The sequence below is a fragment of the Lonchura striata genome, chromosome 1 (genome assembly GCF_050655825.1).
Source record: "Lonchura striata isolate lonStrDom1 chromosome 1, ASM5065582v1, whole genome shotgun sequence".
Taxonomy (NCBI): Eukaryota; Metazoa; Chordata; class Aves; order Passeriformes; family Estrildidae; genus Lonchura; species Lonchura striata.
Window position 1 is genome coordinate 50,530,408 of NC_140703.1, and position 25,139 is coordinate 50,555,546.

A 25,139-nucleotide genomic window follows, 5' to 3' on the forward strand; every position below is an offset into this window, starting at 1 on the left:
CTTTAGAAATGACAGCTAGCAGCAGCTTACAATTGTTAACCAGCAATATGATTAATAATTTAGCTAAAAAATCCAGCTAAGCCATATCAGATCTTGTTTATCTTCAGGTAGTAGAGGAGTTGTGGTTATAATTAACATGTAGTTTCCAACAGGAAATTACTCATAATCTGCTTAACATTGTTTTTCATGAATATATTAGCCCATGCTTTTCTGAATATTAAAACATTGTAGTGTTTTGGTGTATGCTTTGAGTCTTTTTTCTGACTATTAAAACATCTTAGTGTTATGGTACTTAACAGTAGAACTGTGAACAATCATATGTATCTTTGTTACGTGCGGATACATGGTGAATACATTAGTGTTAGCTGTAATTATTAAGTAGGTTGCTCAGAACTATTTATAAAATTAGTGTGATGAGGTATTTTTTATTTATTAATTGCTTACTTGTTCTGAAGGTTTGTTTGGATATGGAAGAAAGTATATTTCCTAACTCCTTAAAGTTTCATTTTTAGAAAATATAGGGACATAATTGTGGATTCGTACTGTGGCATTTCTATCCCAAGCTGTTTCCATGTAAAATTATTCAAGCCACAAACTTGCTGAAGATAAAGACTGCCACAGTGGAACAGTTGGACTGGGCTGCTGTTTGCAGCATCTTTAATGGTAGTATGAATGAGGGAGATCTTAACACCATCAGTAAACCCATTGCTGATCTTTCCTGTTTGCTAATTGGAAAAAACATTGTGTAGGTGTCATGACAAATTAAGGTAATCTGCCAAATGGCAGAGGTTTTGTTACTGTGGAAATGAGCCCAATCTTAGGAGGGAAAAGGTTTATTTTGGGGGTTTTTCAGATGTATGTGTAAACACAAAGAAATACCTGCAAAAATTATGGGGACTTGTCCAGTGACTTGTTTACAAGATGAAAAGGTGTTTTTAATGTTTGCAGACTGTAACAAATTTGGAGAGTTTTCAAGGATTTTGGCAGGAAGGATTAAATTAGAAATGTCTTGGCGACTTGAATTAGTATATTTTAAAACAAAAAGAAAAAAGCTATGCCTATCAAGTTGTCTGTGGTAAGTGCAAATCATACTGTGTTTAAAAGGCAGAATTATTAGCACAGATAGAGTATTGGAAGCTCAGTTTTGAGGTTTGCAGGGTTTTCATGCTAATCTGCGTTAAATAGGTCTGCTATGCCATATTGCTGTGGAGCTGCCAAATAATACCTGGAATGCAGTTAAAATGTGACCTTGGAGGCATTTCTTCCTCTTCCTAACAGCAAACAACAAGTACTGTTTTCAGCTTTGTCAACATGGTTTACTTGTGGTATGGACTGAGAGAGCCCAGAAGATACTTTCATCAGGACTTTTAAACTGAAAGTTAGGGTGCAAGTTTCATAGAAGGTTATTAGGTCCAGAGCAGAAGATTGAATGGCTACAGAATGAAAGGGGCTGCACTGTTCTTCTTGTTTGACAGCAGAATAAGAATTAACAGCATTAAATGCTAATAAGAAAATGTGTCTAATTAAAAGAAAAACTAAATAGTGAGTTAGACTATGGAGTTTGCTGAAATTTGAGGAGTAAAGGTTATATGAAGTTTTTTTTTCCTTGCTTCTTAAATAGCTTATATACTGTTACCTATTAAAACTTTACTGTTGGAGGAATCTTGAGCAGTCATCTCCATTCTCTTTGTAAGCTTTAAGTTTCTGGGGATTCTGAGGGAATTCCTGATCACTGCTCACTGAATCAGTTCTTTTAACTCCAGGATAATGGTGTTTGTTCCTTATAAGCAAAGTGGTGGGCTGGTTTGTTTCTGCAGGAAGTGTCTTGAGGAACATACCTTCCTCTTAGTATAGGTCAAGAGGGGAAAAGTGGTGAAAATTCTAGGAGGCAGCTTTCTTGGCATACTCTGCAGGAATTCTTATTCTCGCTGCTGGTTGTTAGTCAGGCTTCAGTTTTTCCAGCTTTCGACTACTGGACTGTGTGGCTTCTATATTCTTGCAGTCTGAATGCTGTACAGGACAGTAACCACTATGCTTTTAGAACCACAACATTTTTATTTAGAACAAAGTTGTTTGAATAAAATACTAAGATTCTTCTGATTGTCAGTCTGTTACTGAAAATGTAACTTCTCACTGCCTGTGATTTTCAGATGTAATAGTTTATTTTTCAATTAATCTGAACTGTAAACTATTTGAGTAAAGTTTGTGGTACAGAGGAATGTTAGTAGGTTTTGCTTGAAGGTAAGCTGTATGCTGTGCAGGTAACATATAACATTTTTCTTTTTTTTTTTTTTTTTGAGGACTCATAACCTGAAAAACAAGTAGGTTAAAAAACATGCATTTCAGAGTAATCTCAGTGGTGGTGACAGAACAAGTGTGTGTGCATATGGTGCCTTTCTTGTAAGATTTTTTTGTTGTTGTTGTTCCCCTGGGTAATAAAATGGAGGAGAAAGAGTGTGGTAGGAATGAGGTGTGGGCAGGAGAGGATTAAATGAGCTTAGAGAAGTATGTGTTAGCTAGATCTGTAATGTAAAAGGATGGACATTACGTCTATAAATTGAGGGTGGAAAAAGTCCAAACATGAGCTAAAGAAACTGTAGCTTCTTCCATCAGCTGAATCTTCTACTAAATTATATATATTTTTTAAAGCTTACTTTTTGTCTTGGAAGGCTTGAATCTGTTGTGATCAAGACTTCACAAATCAATGTTCTGTACTAGCAGGTTGTTTTACTGAGAACTGTCAATAATTCTAGCTTCTAGCATTGCTGTGGCACTAATGAACTCGTAATAGTAACAATAGGGCAAGCCAATAGAAAGCTCAGGCACTTGTTTCTCTCCTAGCATATATTCTGCTTAAATTTGTGAGAGTAAAGACCCATAATTCAGTGGAACATTAAGAAAGCATAATTTAAAGTGCTTTCTATTCAGATTTATACTCTGAAATTCTACCTGTGATTATTCCCTTTGCCTATGAGAAAAAAAATTTGGAGCACATCTGATATTTTTCCCTCTGCTTTTTACCATGGGGTACAGAAGGGAGTTTATTTTGTTCTCATTGCTTTTTTCCTCTTTTTCAGAAGTAAGAAACTTTTTAGCAAGAAAAAGTTGAAAAGAAAACAGAAGACTAAATTGAAAGTAAAAACACGCAACAAGGTAAGCCTTTAACCTGACAAAGTTCTGGCTCAAAAATGACAGTAACTTCAGTTGAGAGAAATGCAAAAACACCTAAGTGTGACTAACGGCATGTTTCTTTAGAGGAGTTAATAGTAGACCAGTATTGTCTGTTTACTGTATCCTGTGTGACTGTGATACCAATTTTAACCTTATTCAATTGCTTTTGGTACTAATGTTCAACAGGAAATTCTATGAACAGTGGTTTTAGTTCTCCAGTTCCTAAATCCTAAATGTAGGTAGCTAAACATACTGGTCTTGGAGGTAAATTTTGAGACCTGTGTCTAGCAAACAGAGACTAGTGCTGCAAAGATTTTGCCATATTGGCTAAAGGGAGCATTCTAAGGACTCAAGTTACCTCTGAAAATTACTCCATAATGGAAAATACAATAAATGATACCTAAGTGTTTCTATTAATGTTTTTTCCCATGTAACCCCTGCCTTCAATCACTTTAAATGCATGGGAACTATACAGTGAACTTAATAAAAATGTTTGCATCTTTACTCTTTAGAGAGATTAAATTTATGCAGAAGCAGTGCTATTTTAAAATACTGCTGTGCTGCATTCTTTCTCAATTGGAGAGCTGTTATTTCTCTATTTAAGCTACAGTCTTGGAAGGATTTTTGTGAAGGCTTACTGCAAGCATGAAGGCTTCTAGTCAGTAAAGACCTCATTTTTGGAATGGTTCTGAAGGACAGAACCACTGAAATATCCAGTGAAAGTGCTTTCTAGTCAGCTTAATGTCCTTATAATACAAATGCACTGTAGAACCACTTGGCCATCTTATCCCTATCTGCCAAACTTTGTGTAGTTACTGTATCTCAAGACAGATGGCATTGGGAGGGTGAAGCAAACTCTCTATCTATTCATTTGGTATTGACTTTTTGGAGGCTTACCAGATTATTCTGCTTATCTCAAGTAGTGCAGCTTCAGACTATGGTATAGAAGGAGCTTATCTTCATTTCTGTTCTCAGCACTGTATAGTAAAATATTTGTAGTCCAAACTGAATTTCTCAGTCCTTTCTTCACTTGCTATGAGAAGTTTTGGCTCTGTCCTCTCCATGACTTTATCAACCCACTGTCAGCAAAGAAAACCAAGTTAGAGATTCAAAGAAATATCACAGGATGTAGTTAGTGTGTTCTGTCTGGTGACAGAAACTTGTGCGTTTAAAATAAGATAACTTTTTGGCTTTGATCATTGTTACACCATCAAGGGACCCTTGTCTATCTGGTTGGTGGGGCCCTAGTTTTACTGCCAAGTAGAAAGCTAAATACAGAATGGCTGTTCACAAGCTTAGCAGTCAAATGTAGTTCTAAAATTTAGTTGCATTAGATAAATAGAGTGGAAGGATCCTTGGCTAAGACAGTGTGAACATACTAAAGGCTTAGTTCTTGTTAGTAGTTATGGATATGGCACTGACTGATCATCTTCTCACCTCCTCCCTGTGGAACCTTGTTCTCAAGATTTTTCTTGTGTTTAAGTCAGTTTCTACTTAAGGCATTGAGATTTATATCTTAGAAAGTCATAATGGGTTTTTTTATGTCTTTTATTGATGACATTATTCTGGACAGTGTCTGAGGCAGGCCAGGGCTGACCATTAGAACACTGTTCTTCATTCTGAATGACTTGGGTATAGAAAGGCCCTCTAGCTTATTTCAGCATGATAGCAAAAAATTGTGTATTTACTGAAAAATGTAGCAGAGAAGGGAAGCTAAAATCAGCTTAATATCTTGAGATTATGAAACTGACAAAGTGGGGTGGTTTTGTTTATTGGTTTTTTTGTAGTTATTTTTTTGTGGGAGGATTTTTTTGTTTTGTTTTTTTTTTATATACTTTTCAATGCATCCCAATGCTGCCATGGCAGAATCAACACAGATTATTTTTGCACTGGAATGTCTGAAAATGGATGTGTCTATTGTCAGGAAAATGTGAGCTTCCATTTGGAAGCTTTAAAATAGATCAGATAGAAAAGTCTTTCACTACCAGATATTCTGAACAGTAGAGCTTGTGTGCATTGGTTTATTTTTTGGAGAAACCGGGTCTTTTAGTCTGAACAGAGATGGAAGCTTTCTCTTAATATACTTAGTAGAGACAGAGAGGACCTTAAGAATAAGATGAAGGAACCCAAAACTTTGTTATATATATCCTGTGCTTACTAAAAATTATTGAGTAATGGAAGAGGAGATAACTTTAGAAGAGAAGTAATTGTTGAACAACTGGAAGAAAATTAATTCCACCATTTAAGCATTAAATGTTAGAACATTTTAGGTATAAAACTAAGTGGTGTTTAAACAGCTCAGTACTTTGAGCCTTATTCTGTTTCTATGCTGGGCCATGCTATGATTACTGGTCTTTGAACTATCATTAATTTTTGGGATTGTGGTTTAGTTTCTATTTTTTAAATGGAGGTATAAAGGTTTTCCATGTGGTGCAGTCTGCTTTGGCTTTAGAATTTCACTGTTGACAAAAGTGACTTTTACATTGAAAACAAGTAGGTGATTGTTAGACGTGGGTGTAGCACCTTGGATTCCAGTCCCTACCTGCCTCCTCCTCCCCCTTTTTTTTTTCTTTCTTTGGCAAAGAATATAGCCAGAAAAATTTTTTAAGGCCATGTAACTTTTCCCAACTCTACGAATATTACTGCTAACCCCCTGCCTCCCCACTTTAGGTGCCCTGGATGTTTTCCCCCCTTCACTGTTAATTCATGCAAGTGCTGCTTAGGACATGTTGATTGAGAGAGACTTACACAGAAAACCACAGTTCACCATCTTCCATTTTCATAACGTTATTTGAAGAATACCAAAAAATTGGAGTCCACCAAACACAGCTTGTACTGGAAATGATTGGCATCTACCTGTTCAGTTTATGCAGAAGTTTTAAGCTATGACTTTTTTAGCTTTTTACAAATGGGAAGAATAAAACTTTGAGGGGGAGGTTCATGTAGCAGACAAATTCATTTTAAGCTAATGAATAGATGTATAAAACAGATTGACCAGAATTATTATTGCCTCACTAGAAACACACGTAGTTTCTCAAACAATTTGGCATTGTTTTCAATGGCTTTTGTATTATTTGCTCTTTCAACCTCAAGAGGGCATTACTTTCCATCCCTTTCTAAGAGATCTTGACTGCCTGAAGAAGAAGAATTGGGTGAACTTTTCTTCTCAGTGTTACACATGGATTAGGTCAGATGGTTATTATAACCTGATCCATCTTTAACAGCAGATTAACTTTCCTCTCCTAGATTATGATCTATTTCCATCATATTTAATAATAAACCATTACCACAGTTGTCTGATTCAAGAGGAAGAAAACAAATAGGTCAGAAAATAAGCTATGTATGGGTTTCATGTTTAGGGAAAACAGTTTCTTTATGTGTGAGATGTGTAAAGGAGACCGGAGGGTTTTGGTTTTTCCCACTTCTTTCCTTGAGTGTAACAGAACATTACAAAAGGCTAACTGAGAAGAGCAATTAGGAGTAGGTTGCTCTTATCTTTTGAACCAAGCCTGTGCTGTTTACCTCTCCTACATAATTCATCCTTCCAGTTAGCAGGGACTATATGTATACAAGGACAAACCAGGCATCAGGGTGTGAGCATACACACCTATATCTCTCTGTCATAAGAGTCTTACATTTCAGAAAATAAAAAACAACACACAAGAAATAAAATCTTCACATATTAAAACTGTCTTCATCAGTGGTGGATATTCGAGTTTTATGATGTATGTTCCACTGTGTATCTTCATTTAATAAGGTGAACGTTTAATTTTTGGTGACACCAAGTGAAATAGCGAAGATGAAGATTCAGAACATCCCACTGTTGCTCATATGAAAACTACTGAATCAAACAGCATAATTCTATTTTCCAGTCTCTAAGCCCCTCTTTTTGACACTGGTAGCAATTTCATTTTCCAAGAAATGAGATGCTTTGGAAGGAAAGCTAGTATAGAAGCTATCATCTCATCATCAGCTTAGGCATCCTGGGAGCTGAGTTTGTAGTCAAATTTAATGAGTGCTTTGGATTGCAATATTTCAGCAGCCATTAAGAATTGGACATTCAGAGACAGAGAATATGATTGCTGTTCTTCACCTTATTCACAAATGTCACATGAATCTTGTTACTCTTAACACTATGAAAACAAGGTGAAAGGCGGTGTTTCTTTCTGAAATAATTTATTCTATAGCTCAAGAGCAGTCTGGATTATTCTAGATCTGTGCAAAATTAGTAAATTGCTTTTGTGAGTTCTTAGAAGTTGATTAACATTTTTGTTTAATGTTCTTCTGTTTTGGGGATGTAGATGTGTTTACTGCCAACATGAAAGGAAGTATAATTAATAGAATTGTAAGTTAAAGTATACTTTATTAGTTTGATAAAAGAATCCCTAAATGAGGTTCTGTAGGTACAGGTATTTGTTAAATTTTCTTACTGATCTGTTCTACCTCAGAATTTTGAGTCCACAGCAAAATTGTACAGGTGGTATCATGAGTCTTATAATATGGGGAAGTTTTTATGACTGTGTAGAATGTATTGATTAGCTGCAGAAAAGTAAACTTTCAGGTGATGATGGGATGAACTTAAATCCCAGTTTTCTGACTGTTCAGTGTATCTGACCTAGGTGAAGTTAGGAATCTGTTATCTAGAAAGGAAGAACACTTGTTTCATATGGAAAGAACTTCTGATGTCTGTTTTGAATACTTTGCCACTGTTGAAGAAAAGAAAAAATAACAAAAAAAGCTGCTCACTGAATGAGCATTTGCATTAGAGGGGCAGGAAGTTTTACTGGTGTTTTTTTTTTGTTGTCAGCTCCATTCTTGCCTTATGTAAAGGAAATCTAGGAATGTGATGTTTGTACAATCTGCTTATTATATACATCCACTTTTGAACAGATGTTTGTTTTGAAGACCTAGCAACTATAAGTATTAAACCCCTTAGGCTTAAGCAAATCCATTAGAAATCACATCAGTGTTTTTTACCTTATGACGAAGTTTCTTGAGGATGTTGTACTTTACTGAAGTCTTGGTAGGAGATTAATGTATGCAAGTATTGTTCATGCACTGTTGTAGAAAAAAACCCACCAAATGCAGAGATAGAATAGTTAAAGTTATTACTGGTTAATAGTTGTGAAGTAATGGGAATAAAGAGTTTATTTCTGAAAATTAATCAGCTTGTTATTAATAGGGAAGAAAACACATTGATTTTATCTAGCACTGTTATGTCTAAAATTATCTGTGCTGTTTTAACAGTTTGGCCAGCCTGTTTCACATGAGATTATTTGAGCTACAGAATTTAGGTTCTTCTGGATCAAACTTAGCTGAGTTGACAAGAAAGAATTATAATGGAAACTCTTCACAGAAGTTACAATTACAATATGTGATATTAACTAGATAAGTGAACTTTCAGATAAATATCTGGAGCCTCTGAAATATCTTTCTCTTCTGTAACTGTCAGTAAAAACCTTTAGTAAACTAAGTCTACTGAGGAATTTAACCTGTGCCATTCAACTGAGTTAGCTTTAAAGCTGAAAGGTTGTGCTATGTATTTGCCTTAACAGGAGCTGCAAAAACTTTTGGGGTAATGTGTGTGGATACTTGATGAATAGAAGAGTTGCATCTTAATAACAATTCAGTTTTCTGGTGTCAAACTTCAAAGTATGTAGGAGCTCTTTATCAGTGGGGTCAATCCAAAATGATTTTGTTGCTATTTGATGCTGGAATGACATATGAGGTTGTACCTTGCCTTCTTGCACTGATTAATATTGTGAGGTTTTTAACCGGACCTTTACTGTTTCAAAGATACTAATACTGAACAAGGAGTAAACTTTGTTGAACAAGGATCCCTTTGAATCCCTAATGGCAGTTCTGTTGAGCTAAAAAAAAAAATTGCCAAACTTGGGTATGCATATAGGGAACTTTTCCCAGCTTTTTCTTTTTCCTCCTTCATTATCTTGATACTTTTGTGTTTACTGCTACCACTGATGTAGGTGAGAAAAAGTAACACACTTTTGATAAAATAGGTTGTGTAGTAAAGCATTGTTTTTTAATGTTCTAGCTTGCAGTAACTTTAATAATAATGGAAAGGAAGGATAGGCAAATATATACCAGTACAGTCAGAATAATATTATAGTAAAAATGGGCAATATGGGAATGATGGAAGTATTTTAAAGTAATTTTGAATTTTTTTGTTATGTTTTGAAACATGACATATTAAAAAGTCTAGCTTAGAGTCTTGTGTTATTTCTGGTATTAATAAAAATGTATGTCCACATAAAAGTGTTTTTGATGTAGAAAATTGTGGCAACCATATTGTTGAAAAATAAATAACCCCATTAAAATATTACTCCACTGGTTCTCAAGTCTTTTATCTCTCCTCTGCTAGTTTAATGTTCTCTTTCCCATCACTGCTCTCAGTGATGTTTCATATCACTGTAGTATAATTCACTGTGTAATTTCATGCCAGATGAATGTGGCAATGCACAGTATTAATACCCTATTAAAAAAAAAAAAAAAAAGGACAAAAAGTCTCCACTCTCACTGTGCCCTTCCTCCCACCATTCCTCAAGAATACAAGAAAGAAACCAAAAATGACCTTTGAAGTTAGTCATAACCCTGAGTCTCTCTGGCCTAATAATCTCCCACATTTTGCCTTGCATGGTCAAGCAAATTTGTTCTGCACTCTTAACCTGGGCCTTCTCTCCTTACATGGTCCTTGTGCCCTCTGTCTACAGCAAGCTGTTACAGAGAATTGCTTCCTCCCATATGCCTGAAATCCAGTTTTCAAAGTCTGTGCTGATACCAGCCTGGTCTTTGCTAGTGCGCAACCAAATAGAAGGTGTAATCCTGTCTGGGAGTTAATTGTTGTGGAGTTTTGTTTTCTCAAGTCTGTCATACCTCCTCTCCCATCTTGTTCTTTCAGACTAGGAAAGTACAGGCCAGATTTTTTAAAATGTTTTTTTAAAAAAAGTTGTCTCTTGTTATTTTTCTAAGTCCAGTGATAGCCTCATGAAGGTTCCTTTGTGTCTTGGCCAAGGCTGACAGTAATACACCAGTAGTAGGTACCAAGGTGGGCCATGGTAGCTGTAGTTGCTCAGAACAATTTCCCAGCTCATACTTTGTGGCTCAGGGCTTCTGAAAATAGAATGGTGTCCTGTAAAGTCATAGGCCTTGATTTCTTTATTTAGTCATTAGTCCATTAGATTATTATTCTCATGACTATTATCTGCAGCATCCTGACAGGAGTTTTTAAACTTGTCATCAGTTTTCATCTAATGACAAAACAAGTGGATTTTCTTAATTTCTAGTATATGTTTAACAAGCATCTTAAATTTTTAGTATTCACCTGCAGGTTAAAACTAACAACTAGAATAACAAGGCATGCATTTAAAAACTCAATTATAATTATAACCTCTAAACCGGACTACTGTTGAGGCGATAAAGCTTGATTCTGCTATTCTTACCACTGTGGCACAGGCTTGGACTGTTCTGTAGCCTAAGCCGCTGTCATGTTTAGTCCCAGTGTTCACATAAAATTATAAGAGGTAGAGGCTAAAGCTAGACAGAATCTATTGAAATGTCTTACTCTTCTTCCTTTCTTCCCTGCCTGAAATAAATGTGGTACTTAAGCAGGAAAATTGTCTCCAGTTTGGAAATAATTTGGTCTGTCAAAATTGAGAAAATTGAGTTTATTTATATTTAGCAAGGCTTGAAACTCTATTAAACTAATAAACTAAAATTAAAACCCATCTTGTTTTTCAGACTGAAAACGTAGAGAGTACAATAACCATACCAGATATCAGATTACATAGCAATCCTTCAGCTTTTAATGTTTACTGCAATGTCCGCCATTGTGTGTTGGAGTGGCAGAAAAAGGAAGCGTCTGTATCTTTGGCCTCAAAGAACAGTGTCCAGAGTGGGGACTCGGACAGTGATGAAGAAGAGGAGCCCAAAGAGCCGCCTATTAAACTTCCAAAGGCAAGTAACTGATACCACTTAAAGTGTGCCACGAATGTCATCTAAGGCTGGTATGTTCTTTTTGGGGATTAAAGAGTAACAGTATAAGCCAGCTACTTAAAATACTGCTGTAGTTTTATTTGTAGTCCATCTAGTTCAGAATCATCTGATGAAATAGGATGATCTATGTACCTGCCCAAATTAAAGTCAATTAAACATCGGGTAAACACTCAACTTGCACTCCTTTAAAAGTATTGGTACTTGAACACATATAGCCTCAAAATCTACACAGAAATGATGCAAATAAGGCAGCTCTTACATCTCTGTGGGGCTACCAGATCATAATGGTAAAGGGTTCTTTTTTTTTGCTTTACCCTCCAAAAAGAATAAGTCTAATAATGGAAATAATTTGGTGGAATGGTTCCTAAGATGTTTTGCCAGGTAAGCATGTAATTGCAGTAACTGTCAATTATTCTTTCCCTTTTTTGGCTTTAGTGCCCTTAGTGGTACTGACAGCTCCAGATTCTAATGCATGTTAAGATTTTGACTCTATAGTTGAACAGTTAGAGTAGGTTTTTTATTATTGATTGCTTCTGTGCTTATAGTAGGATTAATAGTAGAAAGTCAGAAATAAAGGACTTAATGATTTTTTCTTGGTTTTTTTTTTTCAGTTTGTTTTGTTCACTTGTTTTTTACTATGTATTACAAAACTACATTTAGTTTTGTTCATTGGTACCATATCAATGCTATGGATCGTGCTTTGCTTTGTTCTTCTGAATCTAAAAGGCATATTCAGGTGAACTTCACTTGTTTATATTTGGTCTGAAACCAATAAAAATGCTGAATTAAAAAAAGGTGGTTGCAGCTGTGGTTATGTAGAACATTTGAGTGGTTTAGAAACTTAGGTTTTATAGATGATTGCATTTAGATGTTATTATCTGAGGGGCAAAGTTGGCACTCCAGAGAATAGTGGTGGCGAATTGCAGAGAAGCATAACCAAGTCAGCCAACTGAAATTTCACGATTGATGATCGCAGAATATGTGGTCACTAGAAATAAAGTCAGCACTGTTTATGAACTGCGTCTGAGTACTTGTGGATTGTATCAAATGTATCAGCAAGTGCCTTGTAGATGCTTAATTTTAAGTAAAAGACAATGCAGCTATTAGCATTTATGGAAAATGGAATGATAATTTAAAAATACATTGAAATTAAAAAAGGGTCCAAGAAGGATGAGATATATCAGTGATATGGATAGAAGACTTGCATGTGGAAGCCAAAACATTGGTATTGGACAGTTTATTACAAAGATGGTAGCCTAGAAAAAATTATAAGGAAACTGTATGTAACAAACTTCTCTCAAAATAGAAGAATATTGAGATTTTTGTTACATTCAGTACAGCAAATATAAAATAGGTGAAAATCAGTATGTTTTCACACTGCTGATTTTTAGTAAAGAATCTGTGAAATTTGAGAATTTTTGGTTCAAAAAGATGTTTAGATGCCTGATGCAACCTCAGTATTTTTCATAACTATCTAGGTAATATAGGGCTGTTTAGGTCACTTGGAGGTACACAATTGGACTTGCATTCATACATTTAAAAAAAGCATCTGCTTGGAACTGTCTCACATGTAGTAAAACTTCTAGGGACTGACTGTGTAAATGTCTTGGTATTCTGGATACAGGTGTCTGTCTCATGATAATGACCGATGTTGTGTAGGGCTTAGTTTATTAACTGTAAAGAAGAAAGTAAATTAGAAGCTGTCAGAAATTCATAATTTTTTATTAAAAAGAATACTGAAAGGTGAAAAATTAAAAAAAAGTATGGCTAGGATTTGTGCTTTTACAGATTCTTCAGAGTATAGTCCTTGGTGTGTTGGTATTTTTTTGGCTATTTAGAGTAAGTTGAAAACATTTTACATTTTTGTAGCTTAAGGTGACTTCAAGTGTTCTATTGAAATATCTTTTTTGAGATCTTAAACTTGAGGAATTCAGGTTTGTTAGAGCCTTTAAGTAGAATGTATTTTGGGATCAGAAGTTGTCTCTATAATAAGATTGAGAATAATTGTTTTTAACATTAAAAGACAGACTTTGCTGCTATTCAGATACTGACACAATAAAAAAATGTGTGTTTTGGTTGTGTTCAGATAGTTTAGTAACTTGCTTTGATAGCTTTGTGTTTTTGATTTCTCAGGAAATACTTGCCTTTGTCTGACATACTTAGTTGCTACTTTATTTATTTAGTATCTTAGCTAATGATGAGAAATTCTCTCTGTTAAAATGGAGTAGATTCAGTTCTGTTGATAAGACTTACAATTTGCAGAGTAAAGAAAAGGCATTTCCCACACCATTCACCCTCCCAACCCCCCAAATTTTAAACTTAAGCCTGAGTAATGAATGATCCACAAAAGCCCTGTACTAGAAGGGACAAATACTGGATTAAAGTAATTAAGATGGAATTAACTGACTTAAATATTATTTGTTCCTGCACTGACATACATTTTGTTAATAAGCTTAAGCAAAAATTTAAATTTTTAAGTTGTAACAAAAAGTAAAAGACAAATAATTACTTTATTTAGATACTGACTTTAAATCTTTTAAAATTCATTCGGAGAATGTTACCTTGGTAGATGTTCTTCTTTTTTGTGTATGTATATAATATAAATTAATTCAGAGTAGTGTGTAATTTTAATTACAGAAATGTGAGCATTTGGGATAATGCTTACAATGAGAGCAAACATAAATAAAATAAATCAAGAGCACAGATAAGACTTCAAGATGAAATAGGAGAGGTTTTAGGAATTAGTTAGTAGTCATATTGTCTGCATCCAGGCTAGAATTTTGGGTACCTTTTGTTAAGCAGTCTTACTTTTGATCTGAAGTCTTAAAGGTCTTGCAAAGGGAATGGGAGAATGGTTGCACAGAGAGCATCAGTAAGAGCAGTCAGGCTGTGACACAGAAGCTGAGGCAGAGCAGTGCTTGTTTTGGCTCAGAAACTCTTCAGAGAGCAGTGAGAACAAGCTGAAGATGTCTTGAAAAGAACTCTTTGCTTATTCTGTCCTTCAGAGCACAGTTTGGAGAAGAGGTAGAGAGATACACACAGACACTTATCTACATCTGTATATATATATATATATATACACACACACACACACATATATATATTCACGTAAGATATACATATGTGAGGTAATGTGGTGAATAGTTCTATTTTATGCAGTCTACCCAGTCTCTTGATCTCAGATATTTAAAAACCAACCCAAAACCTATGCAGAATTGACAGCATCCCGGCAGAACTTGCTGTTACTGATTCCTACTCTAGTGGAAATTCACCAAACATTTTCCACTGTGTAGTGTTCTCTACTTTCTCTAGCTGCCTCTGTCAGCTCCTAGATGAGGTCTTATGTCTGAAGGTTGTGAAGAATAAACTTAATTTCTCTCAAAGACACTGTAACTGAATAGGAAGGGCATTTCTAAAAATGTACTTAAATTTTTTTTTTATTTTTTAGCCTTTAGGATGATGGTGGGTTTTAGATCCTTGAAAAAACATTATTATGTTGACAGTCTTTTTCACTGTAGATTCCATGCATATGTTTTCCCCTACTCCGTTGCTGATGTGAAATGTAAGGTGTAATTAGCAGGAAAATTGCTGTTGTGCTTTGAAGACTTGGCTTGGTTATGGTTTTATGTTTTTATCCTTCCTCCAAGAATACAATAGATGGTTAAATAATTTCTGAAGGATGGAAATAAAATTAAGGGTCAGCAAAGACAGTTACAAGGCATCCAGAAGAACTTAGAGCTGACTGCCAGAATATATATGTTTTAAGCATGGTTGGCAGTTGCATTAGTGATGTTATTTAATTTCACATTTCTGTCCTTTTCCTTAGATTTTACTCAGGGGTGAGTCTCTCCTATACACTCTATGGTGGCTCTGCTCTTGACCAAAACAGATAGTGAAGTTTTTAATATACAGTTGCTTATTTATAATGTGCTAACCCTCCTCTCTTTTCTTTCATGTTCATAATTTTTAAATACAGAGTTTGAGAAGGAAGTGCAAGGGAGCAGTCAGAGGAGAGAAGCATGACTGTAATCTCAGAATAGTCAGGAATTCTAAAAGGGAAAGTTAGAAATGGCTGTAACAGGGCTTTTAAACATATTCTATTAGCTGGCTTAATGCATGTCTGTGATGAGTACATATGGAGTTTTAGTGATTAGCAATTGATCTTTGTTTTTGTTACAATATAAAAAAAATCTCAGAGGCTTTGGAGGGGAAAGTTCTAGAGCTGCCAGTATCAGCTGTCAAATGTGTTGTTATTCAGAATGTGAAGCCAGGTTGCAAGACCATTCTAGTTTGCTGGCTCATGTTAATGAGCAAGGAAAAAAAAGACTGTCAAAGTGTTAACTGGATGAAAATTAGAAGGGCTCAGAGGTATAGTTTGCCTTTTTACTGTGCAAAAAATTTTAAGCTTCCTTATTCTTTCAAGAAATTTACTTTGCTTAGACATGCTCTTTTATGTAGTGGCTGACTACTCGTAATATTTGCTGGTATAGTTGTATTGGTGGATTCTTGATTTTGATTCTGGTTTAACGCTGTATTTTAGATTGCAACTTTTTATTTGAGTAATTGTCTTATTCAGTGAACACTGGTATATACTTTTTTGATGAAGATCTAAAAATATTATATTGACATCTGTTTTGAAAAATCTGTACTTCTTTAGATCATTGAAGTTGGATTGTGTGAAGTCTTTGAATTGATAAAGGAGACAAGATTTTCTCATCCATCCTTGTGTCTCAGGAGCTTACAAGCCCTACTTAATGTGCTCCAGGGTCAGCAACCAGAAGGCCTTCAATCAGAGCCTCCTGAAGTCCTAGGTAATATCTCATCTCTTACTGTATTTTTATTAATATACATCTGTTATTGTGTTGGACAGAAGAAAATGGTTCTTGGCAAGTATTTGTGAGATAGTAACATGCTTGTTCTCAAGTGACCGACTATTTTGACATACTAACTCCTTAGAGTGCATAATATGCTGACAAAGTAAATAAACATCTCAGTCTAAATAATTGGGTTTCCCTTTCTTACTGGAACATAAAATACTTGGTCTGATTGGAAATCATGCAGTTTTAGGGTGAATTTTTCTTGTAATCTGTTGTGGTCTATAGCTTAGAGGTTTAATTTTGTAATTTATGTGGAGCTGTCAAATTCAAATATGTTAAAAGTCTCGCTTTTATTCTCTGGCCATCTGAAAGCTTCCCTGAAAATTAATTTTCTTTTTAATGATATTGAAAGTAAAAGTTGAACTTCGGATGCCTTTGAGAGCATGATTAACTATATCCTTTAAGTTAAAATCCTGTTATCTTTTGTTGGTTTATAGAACTGCAGAGAAGTCTAGGCTGTAGCCTGGGTTCTTTAAAATAATTTTTAAAATTTGTTGTTAGACTTGATGTATTTTTTCATGTTTTATGACTTAAAAGTATTTATTGCGTTTCCAAAGATTGTAGTTTGCTACAGAAAACTTATTTTGTATTGATACATGGACTATTAAAAAGCTACTGAGAAGACTTTTTGATTACTGCCATAGAGATTAATTGTATCAGCTTTCAAGAAAAATTAGGTGTATTTCTGTTCACACCTGGATTGTTACAGAAGTTCATCCACCAAACAGTGTTTGGAAAGAGGCATATGATCAAAATAATTTTCAAGCCTCGATTTGAAATGCTTGTTTCTATGAAGTGAATTGTGCTTCAAACATGGATAAGGGTTACAAAGAGTAGACAAGTGATCTACACATCATCTCAGTGATGGGGTAGACTGAATAGTGTCTACTACAATAAGACTGTCTGCACCACTTCTTGTTAATGTGTTCCTCTGTGACAGAAGGACTTGTAGTTTTTCTTCAGCCATGGTGATTATCCAGACTTGATGTTTTCCGGCTGAAAAGAAGAAAAGTTAAGGATAATTCATGTTAATTTAATATGCTTTTCTGTCTGAAATTAGCTCTAAACATAATAGATGAGGAAAGATATAATGTATTTTCCTATTTTAATTTCTCATTGATAGTTAAAGTGTTTCGTATGATCTTGTGACTGATCTGTGTAATAACTGTGTTTTATCTGCAGAATCCCTGTTCCAGCTGCTTTTGGAAATAACTGTCCGTAGCACGGGAATGAATGACAGTACAGGACAGTCCTTGACAGCACTTTCCTGCGCTTGCCTCTTCAGTTTGGTAGCTGCCTGGGGAGAGACAGGAAGAACATTGCAAGCAATCTCTGCAATCCTCACCAATAATGGCAGCCATGCTTGTCAGACTATTCAGGTCTTGCATTAAAACTTCTCTGTTTCTGGGAGTTTTTGTAAATGAGTACTTCTCATGAGTTCTGAGAAGATGTATTGTTTAACTGTTACCTCTTGCCCCCACTCACTGTTTTTGAGATCAGTTGGTTTTTCTTTGTCTCTCTTGAGTTGGAGTTAGAATAGAAAATCTTAACATTTAAAAAAATTGTCATCTTTTTCACTCACTACTTTTTTTACTGTTTAGGTGCCAACCATTTTAAACTCTCTTCAGCGGAGTGTACAGGCAGTTCTGGTGGGCAAAATCCAAATCCAGGACTGGTTCAGTAATGGGATAAAGAAGGCAGCCTTGATGCACAAATGGCCATTGAAAGACATATCTGTAGATGAAGATGACCAGTGCCTACTTCAGAGTGATGGTTTTTTCCTCTATCTCTTATGTAAAGACGGACTTTACAAAATTGGCTCTGGATATAGCGGGACAGTGAGGGTAATGTGGCTGCTTCTTGTCTGATGAGTGATACTTAGTATTTTAATTTAACTTCTGTGATGTCCTATTTCCATGGACAATCTTACCTAGGTTACTAATAATCAGTTCTATTATAGTTGGTGTATTTTTTTTCTGATTATTTCTGTGACAATTTGACAACATTTTCTTAGAATTTTCACTTGGCAATGTATTTGAAGGTATTATTTAGATGATGAATGATTGTGTTGAGTTTTCACTCTGGTATTTGTTAAATGATGGAAGTTTTTTGCTTTTCAGGGCCATATATACAATTCTACATCCCGCATCAAAAACAGAAAAGAAAAAAAGTCTTGGTTAGGTTATGCTCAGGTAGGTGAATACTTAAAATACAAAATGTGCAGCCCTCCTCATCCCTCATGAGTGGTTTAAGTAGACCCTGGCTTAGAGTAAGCTTACATGGATATTTTACCATCCCTTTGGCTTTTTTTATAAAAAACAAAATTTTTGGTACTGGTTTCTAAATTATGGAGAATGACGGACATGTGGTTGTACTGGCCTTTGGAAAGGAATAATGGAGTTTCTTTGCTTTGTGTTGTCACTGTAAAGACTTTTGAAAAATATGATGGTTTAGCACATCAGTTTATGAACTGTACAGTCAATTGCTGTGTGTTTCTAAGTGCATGTCAGTGGATGTAAAAAAGTGCTGTTACAACAAACATGTAAAAATATTTGAAATACTTGTTTATGAAAAGAAATTGGCATTAAAACATCTGCAGCAAAATAAGAAAATGGTGTTTTGGCTGGGAAGGATTGAGCATATGTAAACAATACATAGAGATAGAGATAATTGTTGATATTGTCTTTGCAGAGTTAATTATATTTCTACAGTTTGTGATTTTTAGAGTTAGTTTCTGGAATATCAACCACTTTTTCTTACCTTTATTATTTATTATGAAAAACCCTCAAAACATTAAAAAATATTTCATAGAGTAATTAATTTACTGAATTTATTGTATATTTACTCTTAACTGAGTGATCTCATTGTCCCAGTGTGGTTTTTAGTATACTCCTTGCCACGCTTTTGAGGTGAAATGGTTCATTACAAATATATGTTCTTTCACTGCAGTTTTTGTGTTTGTGTAAACACAAACACATGAGATCTGGTTTTATTTAATGCAAAAGCAGATCACCAAAATATACACTGGCACAAAACAAATGGGTGTGGATATATTCATCCTGGAGCCTGTTTTATCTGTTTTATCAGTTTGGAAAGGAACAGGATTCATATGGTTTCATTATATAGTGTTACATGTTTGAATATTCTGTACATAACTATAAATATGTGGTGCTTTTTGAGTGCTTGTACCAGGTAGGTGCACTTACACAGTGACTGTAACCAAAGGCACTGCAGTTTGGATAAGTGTCATTCTGTGGCTATATTTATAGAAAGGTGTGTAACTTGCACATATTGCTCATTATGTGTCCGTAAGAGATAAAATCTGTCCTTAGTTTCATTTCCATTCAGGTGCATGGTTAACTTAAATTCAGGTGATTTTTCTTACTTCATCATATTATAGTTACTTTTAGATTGAAGCTTTTCTGTCTACTTTAATGCTCTTTGCTTAATTTATGTGGGCTTGTTTTCCTCATTTTGCTGAGATTTATTTATCCAGTAGTTGCAATGAAAGAAAATGTCTTAGTGTGGGAGTCGATGTAGTTAATTAATATTTCTTTTATTCTAGGTTTTAATGCATGTATTAATATGCATTAATGATTGCTCCTCTATATAGGACAACATTATCTTTTGCCTTCCTCGTATTCCTGTTACTATTCTGTTGATTTGAAAAGTGGATACAGAAACACTGGTTTTTGCTGTGGCTTTTAAGTCTAATTGTATACAGATATAAATTACAGAATTAATATGTGGGGCTTCAAAAGTTGTATACAAGCTTCAGCATGCTTATCTATGGCATGTAGAAAGTGGAGGAAGGGAGTCAAATTTCCATTTTTTAATGTGGAATTTAGTTAAAATTTGGCTTAGTAGAAAAAATGTTGATCATCATTTGATGTAAAAGGTTCCCACTATTTTAAAGCAATATCTAAAATAATCATTCCATCTTTTTCCCATTTAACATCTGTTAATGTATTTAAGAGTATTTTCATACCTTCATATATTTTCTTCTTTGTTCTTGACAGGGCTATTTATTATACAGAGATGCAAATAATCACAGTATGACAGCCATAAGAATAAACCCTGAAACTTTGGAACAAGATGGTACAGTTGCTTTGCCAGGTGAGAACCTCCAATGAGAGAAATTTGGTATAGTTTGCTGTTTATATGTTATGTATTATCAGGCAAGCAGAAGAGAAACAGAGATTTTGAGGTCACAAATAGATTGCTTTGGGACTTTGCTTCACTTCAGACCAGCTTCATTATTTCACTTAAAGGCCTTACATCTTACTCCAGTTGCTGGAAGAATATTGCAACATTTTAGAATATGTGAACATATTAATTTAAAGACTACAAGAGGTTAAATTATTTCCTAAAAAATGTATTTTCTTCTCATTTGAACTTTGAATGTTTGGCTCATGTGTGACTTCGTTTCCAGGATTTCTTACATGTAAGTAATTATAAATGATGAACAAAACCATTTTGTTTTTTAATAGGGTAAAAAGATCCAAAAAGCAAAGGCAGCTAATGAACACTGATGGACTATGCTTCTAATGTTTATATTGGTGGTGGATTTTGGTTTATTTGTTAGGGAAATTTTTTTTTTTTTTTTTTTTGGTTTTGGGTGGGCTTTGTGTGTGTTTTGTGGCTGGTTGCTTGTTTTCATTTTGTTATCCTTTTTCAGAGGAGCCTCATAACTTCAGTCTGTTTAGAGAATAAGGATGTTCCTGGAACATGCTTTAATGGCTTCTAGTGAACTTAGCTACACAGATAAATAGCAGAAGGACAATTTTTTAATCAAACAATGACAGGCTTATTTTGTAGATCAGAAGAAAGATTTTTGTTTCATTCTGGCGTAAATAAGAAACTACTGACTGAAACCTCAGGAGAGTTCTGTAGGATTTTTGTCTTTAAAATGCAAACAGCAATTTTTTAAACATGTTCTGAAGGTTGAATCTAATCCATGCAACCTTCTGCACATCCTTAAAGTATGGATGACTTTTTAAGCTGCTCTTGCTCTTTGTGGGGACTGTATAGGATATTTCAGTGAGAACACATTCAAGGGCCTGTAAAACTGCCTCTCAGAGTAGTTTTTCAGCTTTGTTCCCCTCAAGGCAGCTCCTTATGCAGTAGGGTTCATTGATGTCCTTAATTATGTTACCATTTGTAAACAAATCAGTGTTCTTCATGCAGGTCCTGAGAGAGATTTGAGCACATTTAAAGTCTACCCTTCAGAGCTGTTAGCTTGTTTTTGCAAATCTCAGTGACAAGTGTCATTCTGCAAGACTGCCTTGTATTTACACTGTAAAAAGGCACAGATTAAACGTGTGTGCCTTCTCAACAAATTGCAAAAGCAAATCCGAATGGGAATACCCTTTCACAAATTTCTCAAACTATCTGCACAGTTGCATTTTGTATCATTTGTGATGGTGTTAAAGTAGATGTTAGATGTTCTTTGTAACTCCAATCCTATATATTTCGGGTCTTGAACTTTGCTGTTTTGATTTGTGCACTTCTACACATTTATCTCAGTGTGTTATTGTCAGAAGATATTACCTTGTTCTTTTGCTTAGGATAAATTCCGAGGGGTCTACTTCTGGTTATTTTCCTTTCCCATTCAAAAAAATGAAATGAAGGTAGAGGGAAGGTGTCTGACCTGAGGAAAACTGAGTAGGTACTTAACTCTGAATGGTAGTGGCTGCCCCTCTGCAATCTTATGGTGACATACAAGTTGTTCTAGTTCTGAAAAGCCATGCTGGATAGAACTAGAGGCCAGTGACCTTGCCAACAGCTGAACACAGTAAATATTTGCTCCTAGTTGGGATGATATTCAGACATGGCTCTGTGTAGAATTAATCTCTTTCAAATGCCTGGGCTGCTGATAGTGCATTAAAAAAAGGTCTTAGAATTTATTCATACAAGGGATGCATAGGAGGCTAGGAGATTTGATTAGAAGTTGATCCTAGGTAGAAGTCACAAGATCTTAGAAAAATCAGAGAACTATGGAACATTATTTTCTCCTTTCTCAGAGAGTAGGATCCATCAGCTTCTTGAAACCATAAACTTCGATTTTAGAAGGGCAGTCTTTCCATGTTGAAAGATGATCTTGCAAATCCATCCTTATATATCTAGAACTACCAGGCTATGTGTCACCATTTTTGTGCGTAAGGCCTTTGCCAAGATTTATACACTGTACCTGAGTTGTGTATCTGTTTTTATCTGACTGTGTATCAGTCCATGTATCATAAAAGAATGTCTGAATTCCATGAGAATTTACTAGGTGACTAGGCCTGAATTTACAGAGGTTTTCATCTTTGCCGTTTCTTTCAGCAGTGATGCTTACTGCACACCTTAAAACAGTTTCTGTTTTCAGCTGGAGAAATTGAAGTCACATGGTATATGGTTTTACTGTTCTTTGAAATTGCAAATTAGTATCTCAGGCTCACTATTCCCTTAGTGCAGAAAGTACTGATAACTGAGGGTAACCTACATGACCTCAAGGCCTGCATTTTTAGCAGGTGCAGAATGCTCAAGTTGAATGTCGAAGGTGATGCTTCACAGTCATCTTCCTTTGAAGCCTCTGAGGAGGCTGTGATTAACAGATGTTTGTAGTTATGTGATTTTAGTAAAACATGAACCCTTTCTTTTATAGCAATCTCCAGACAGAAAGCTTGTCCTCACCCCTGTAATATATAGTAATATACAAAGATTGAATAAGATTTAGGATTGATCATGCAAGTTCCTTCCTACTGAGACACTATACTAGTTTTTCCAAATGCTCCATTTGCCTTCCATTTTTTTGTCTTCCCAATGATTAGATTTTTAATACTGGGTCTGCTTGTTAGCTAAGCAAGTGCTAATTTTTAGGAAGTCTTCTGGAGAGCATGTATTAAAAAAAGCCAGAACATCCCTGTTGCAGATTTCCTCTTTGAACAGATCTATCAAACACAGGAACAACCCCCAGAAATGTTTACCAGGAGACTCACCTTTCTTGGAGAGACTCCAACAATAGGCTAAACAGTGCAATACAGACCCACTGGTGGGCAGAATGTGCTGTTTCCTTGGCTGTTCTGTTTGTGTGAGCATGTAATTTTCAGTCATTCAAGGAAACTTCACGCTTATCAGCTTTCTGTAACTGTTGGAGAAATTTAGATTAGTTTGGAGTAATTAATTTGGAGTAATTTAGATTAGTTTTGGAACTTCTCATCCAGTTACTGATACTTCTTTTATCACTAACATGACTTTGTAGCATAGAGAATTAGTAGCATGGATTGCCTTTGGTTGTTAAATCTGAGATTGTTTTTGCCAGCGCAGTATTTCAAGCTTCGGTGTTTCTGCTGCCATTTTGCATCATGCTTGCTGCATACCTTCTGTGATTCATACCTGGTTCTGCTCTAAGGGAAAGGAAAGTTGTCTACTTTTGGTATTTTGCTTCCAGATATGAAAGTTACAGAAAGCTTTCTAAGGCATATTCTATTCCTGGTAAGATACTATTGGACTGGGCAGTGTATCAGGAAAAAATAAACGATGGATTTCTGTGGGGTGTTTTCAGCTGTATTGTTTTTAATGCTTTGGCTAGGTAGCAAAAAAACAGTGAACTTGCTGGTTAGGCTAGAGAGACATTTTCTGTGCTTCATTTAGCATTAAATTTATTTGATAAAATGTTAATACTGGATCTTTGTTCAGATTATGAAGCAAATATTTGGAGTGTAAAGTGGCTGTCCTGTACTATTTTTGGAAGAGATCTTTTTCCTGTGTGTAATCAATGAGACAAACACAAGCCATATGATATCATTATTTTTTCCAGTAGTTCCATCAGCAGTGCAAAAACCCCCTAGATTTTCAGTTAATAGTTTAGTGAAATTCATAAATTGTGAAAAAGGAGATAAATAATGAGAACTATGATTCATTTACTTCTGTAGATTTTATATGCTGGACTGAGGAAACATTTCTTTGAAGATAATAGTCCTTTGGGAAAGGAGAAAGATTTAATAGTCCTGGAAAATTTGAATTTTATTTGTGTTGTAATAGTTTGTAATGTGCTTCACAGGTGAGAGGTGAATGCTTTTTTTATTGCAGTTCAATTTTGGGGTGTAACCACTCACATTTCATACAGTGGAAAGTGCTGTAATAACTCTTACGGGAACTAAGGAGAATTACATGCTTTTGGTGAGACAGGACATCTTAGTGTAAAATAACACATTATCAGAATGGTATGATCTCACTTGAGACAAAATAGAACTCTCATGATCTGATTAGAGTGAGAATGAATTAGGCAGAAGCAGAGATTAGTGTGAGTATGCATGCTAATATAAACTGATGCAGTGCACTTCATTTTTCTGTCACAGATTGTCATACTGAAGGGCAGAATATCCTTTTCACAGATGGAGAATATATTAATCAAATAGCAGCATCTAGAGACGTAAGTTTTACAAATGATGGGTAAACTATTTTTCTCTCAAGTGGGTTTTATTTTACAATATTTATAGCTTTCTTTTTGCTTTGTTTGGCATTTTCTTCACTAACACAAGTGAGGAAAAGATCTATGTAACTAGAAATAATGAGAAACTTCCATATTAGCACATTAAAATGTAGTATTTTAGTATTTATTCACAAAACTTTGATTTGTGATTGACTTTATTTTTCAGGCAAGTTTTAAGAAAAACTCCATTGCTCTTTCAAGAAAAAAAAATCTTATATGTTGAATAGTGTCTTTTTAACATGTTCTACAGGTTCTTTGTGGGATAAGCTTTGTAGAGCTTAAGGATAATTTTTTTCCTTGATTTGAGTTTCTGTAATTGCTTTGGAACTTCTATGCGCATTTCAGACAGTTTTATTAGAAGAGATAGGAAATACACTACATTCCAGTTGATTTTTGTGTGAAAATTGCCTGTTGGCCAAAGCTATGGAAGCTCAAAGAAGGGCTCCTACTAGGGACAAAACTGTAGTGGTAGTTGTATTTTTTTTCAGCAGACAGTTACGTTTTTAGTTCTGGTGTGTTTTTTGTTAGTGAGAAATCTGTAAAATAGGAATGGGCTGAAATTGGGCTGTCAACAGATGCTAAGCATCAAGTGTAGAAAAACCAGG

The 25,139-nt window shown here is 35.1% G+C and overlaps 1 protein-coding gene across 25 annotated transcripts in view; it reads left to right on the forward strand.

The window, feature by feature from the left end:
• MYCBP2 (MYC binding protein 2) overlaps window positions 1-25,139 on the forward strand; it is a 173,871-nt gene that overhangs the window by 19,837 nt on the left and 128,895 nt on the right. For 22 of the 25 annotated variants that reach the window (XM_085593528.1, XM_085593539.1, XM_021548051.4 and 19 more), the window contains exons 2-9: window positions 3,078-3,153; window positions 10,927-11,142; window positions 15,839-15,992; window positions 17,241-17,437; window positions 17,660-17,902; window positions 18,179-18,250; window positions 20,078-20,174; window positions 24,401-24,474. In XM_085593528.1, coding sequence (XP_085449654.1) covers window positions 3,078-3,153; window positions 10,927-11,142; window positions 15,839-15,992; window positions 17,241-17,437; window positions 17,660-17,902; window positions 18,179-18,250; window positions 20,078-20,174; window positions 24,401-24,474 — 1,129 coding nt within the window. Of the gene's footprint in view, window positions 1-3,077; window positions 3,154-10,926; window positions 11,143-15,838; window positions 15,993-17,240; window positions 17,438-17,659; window positions 17,903-18,178; window positions 18,251-20,077; window positions 20,175-24,400; window positions 24,475-25,139 lie in introns of those variants that run through there. The other 3 variants (XM_085593662.1, XM_085593678.1, XM_085593672.1) reach the window with 3 other exon arrangements.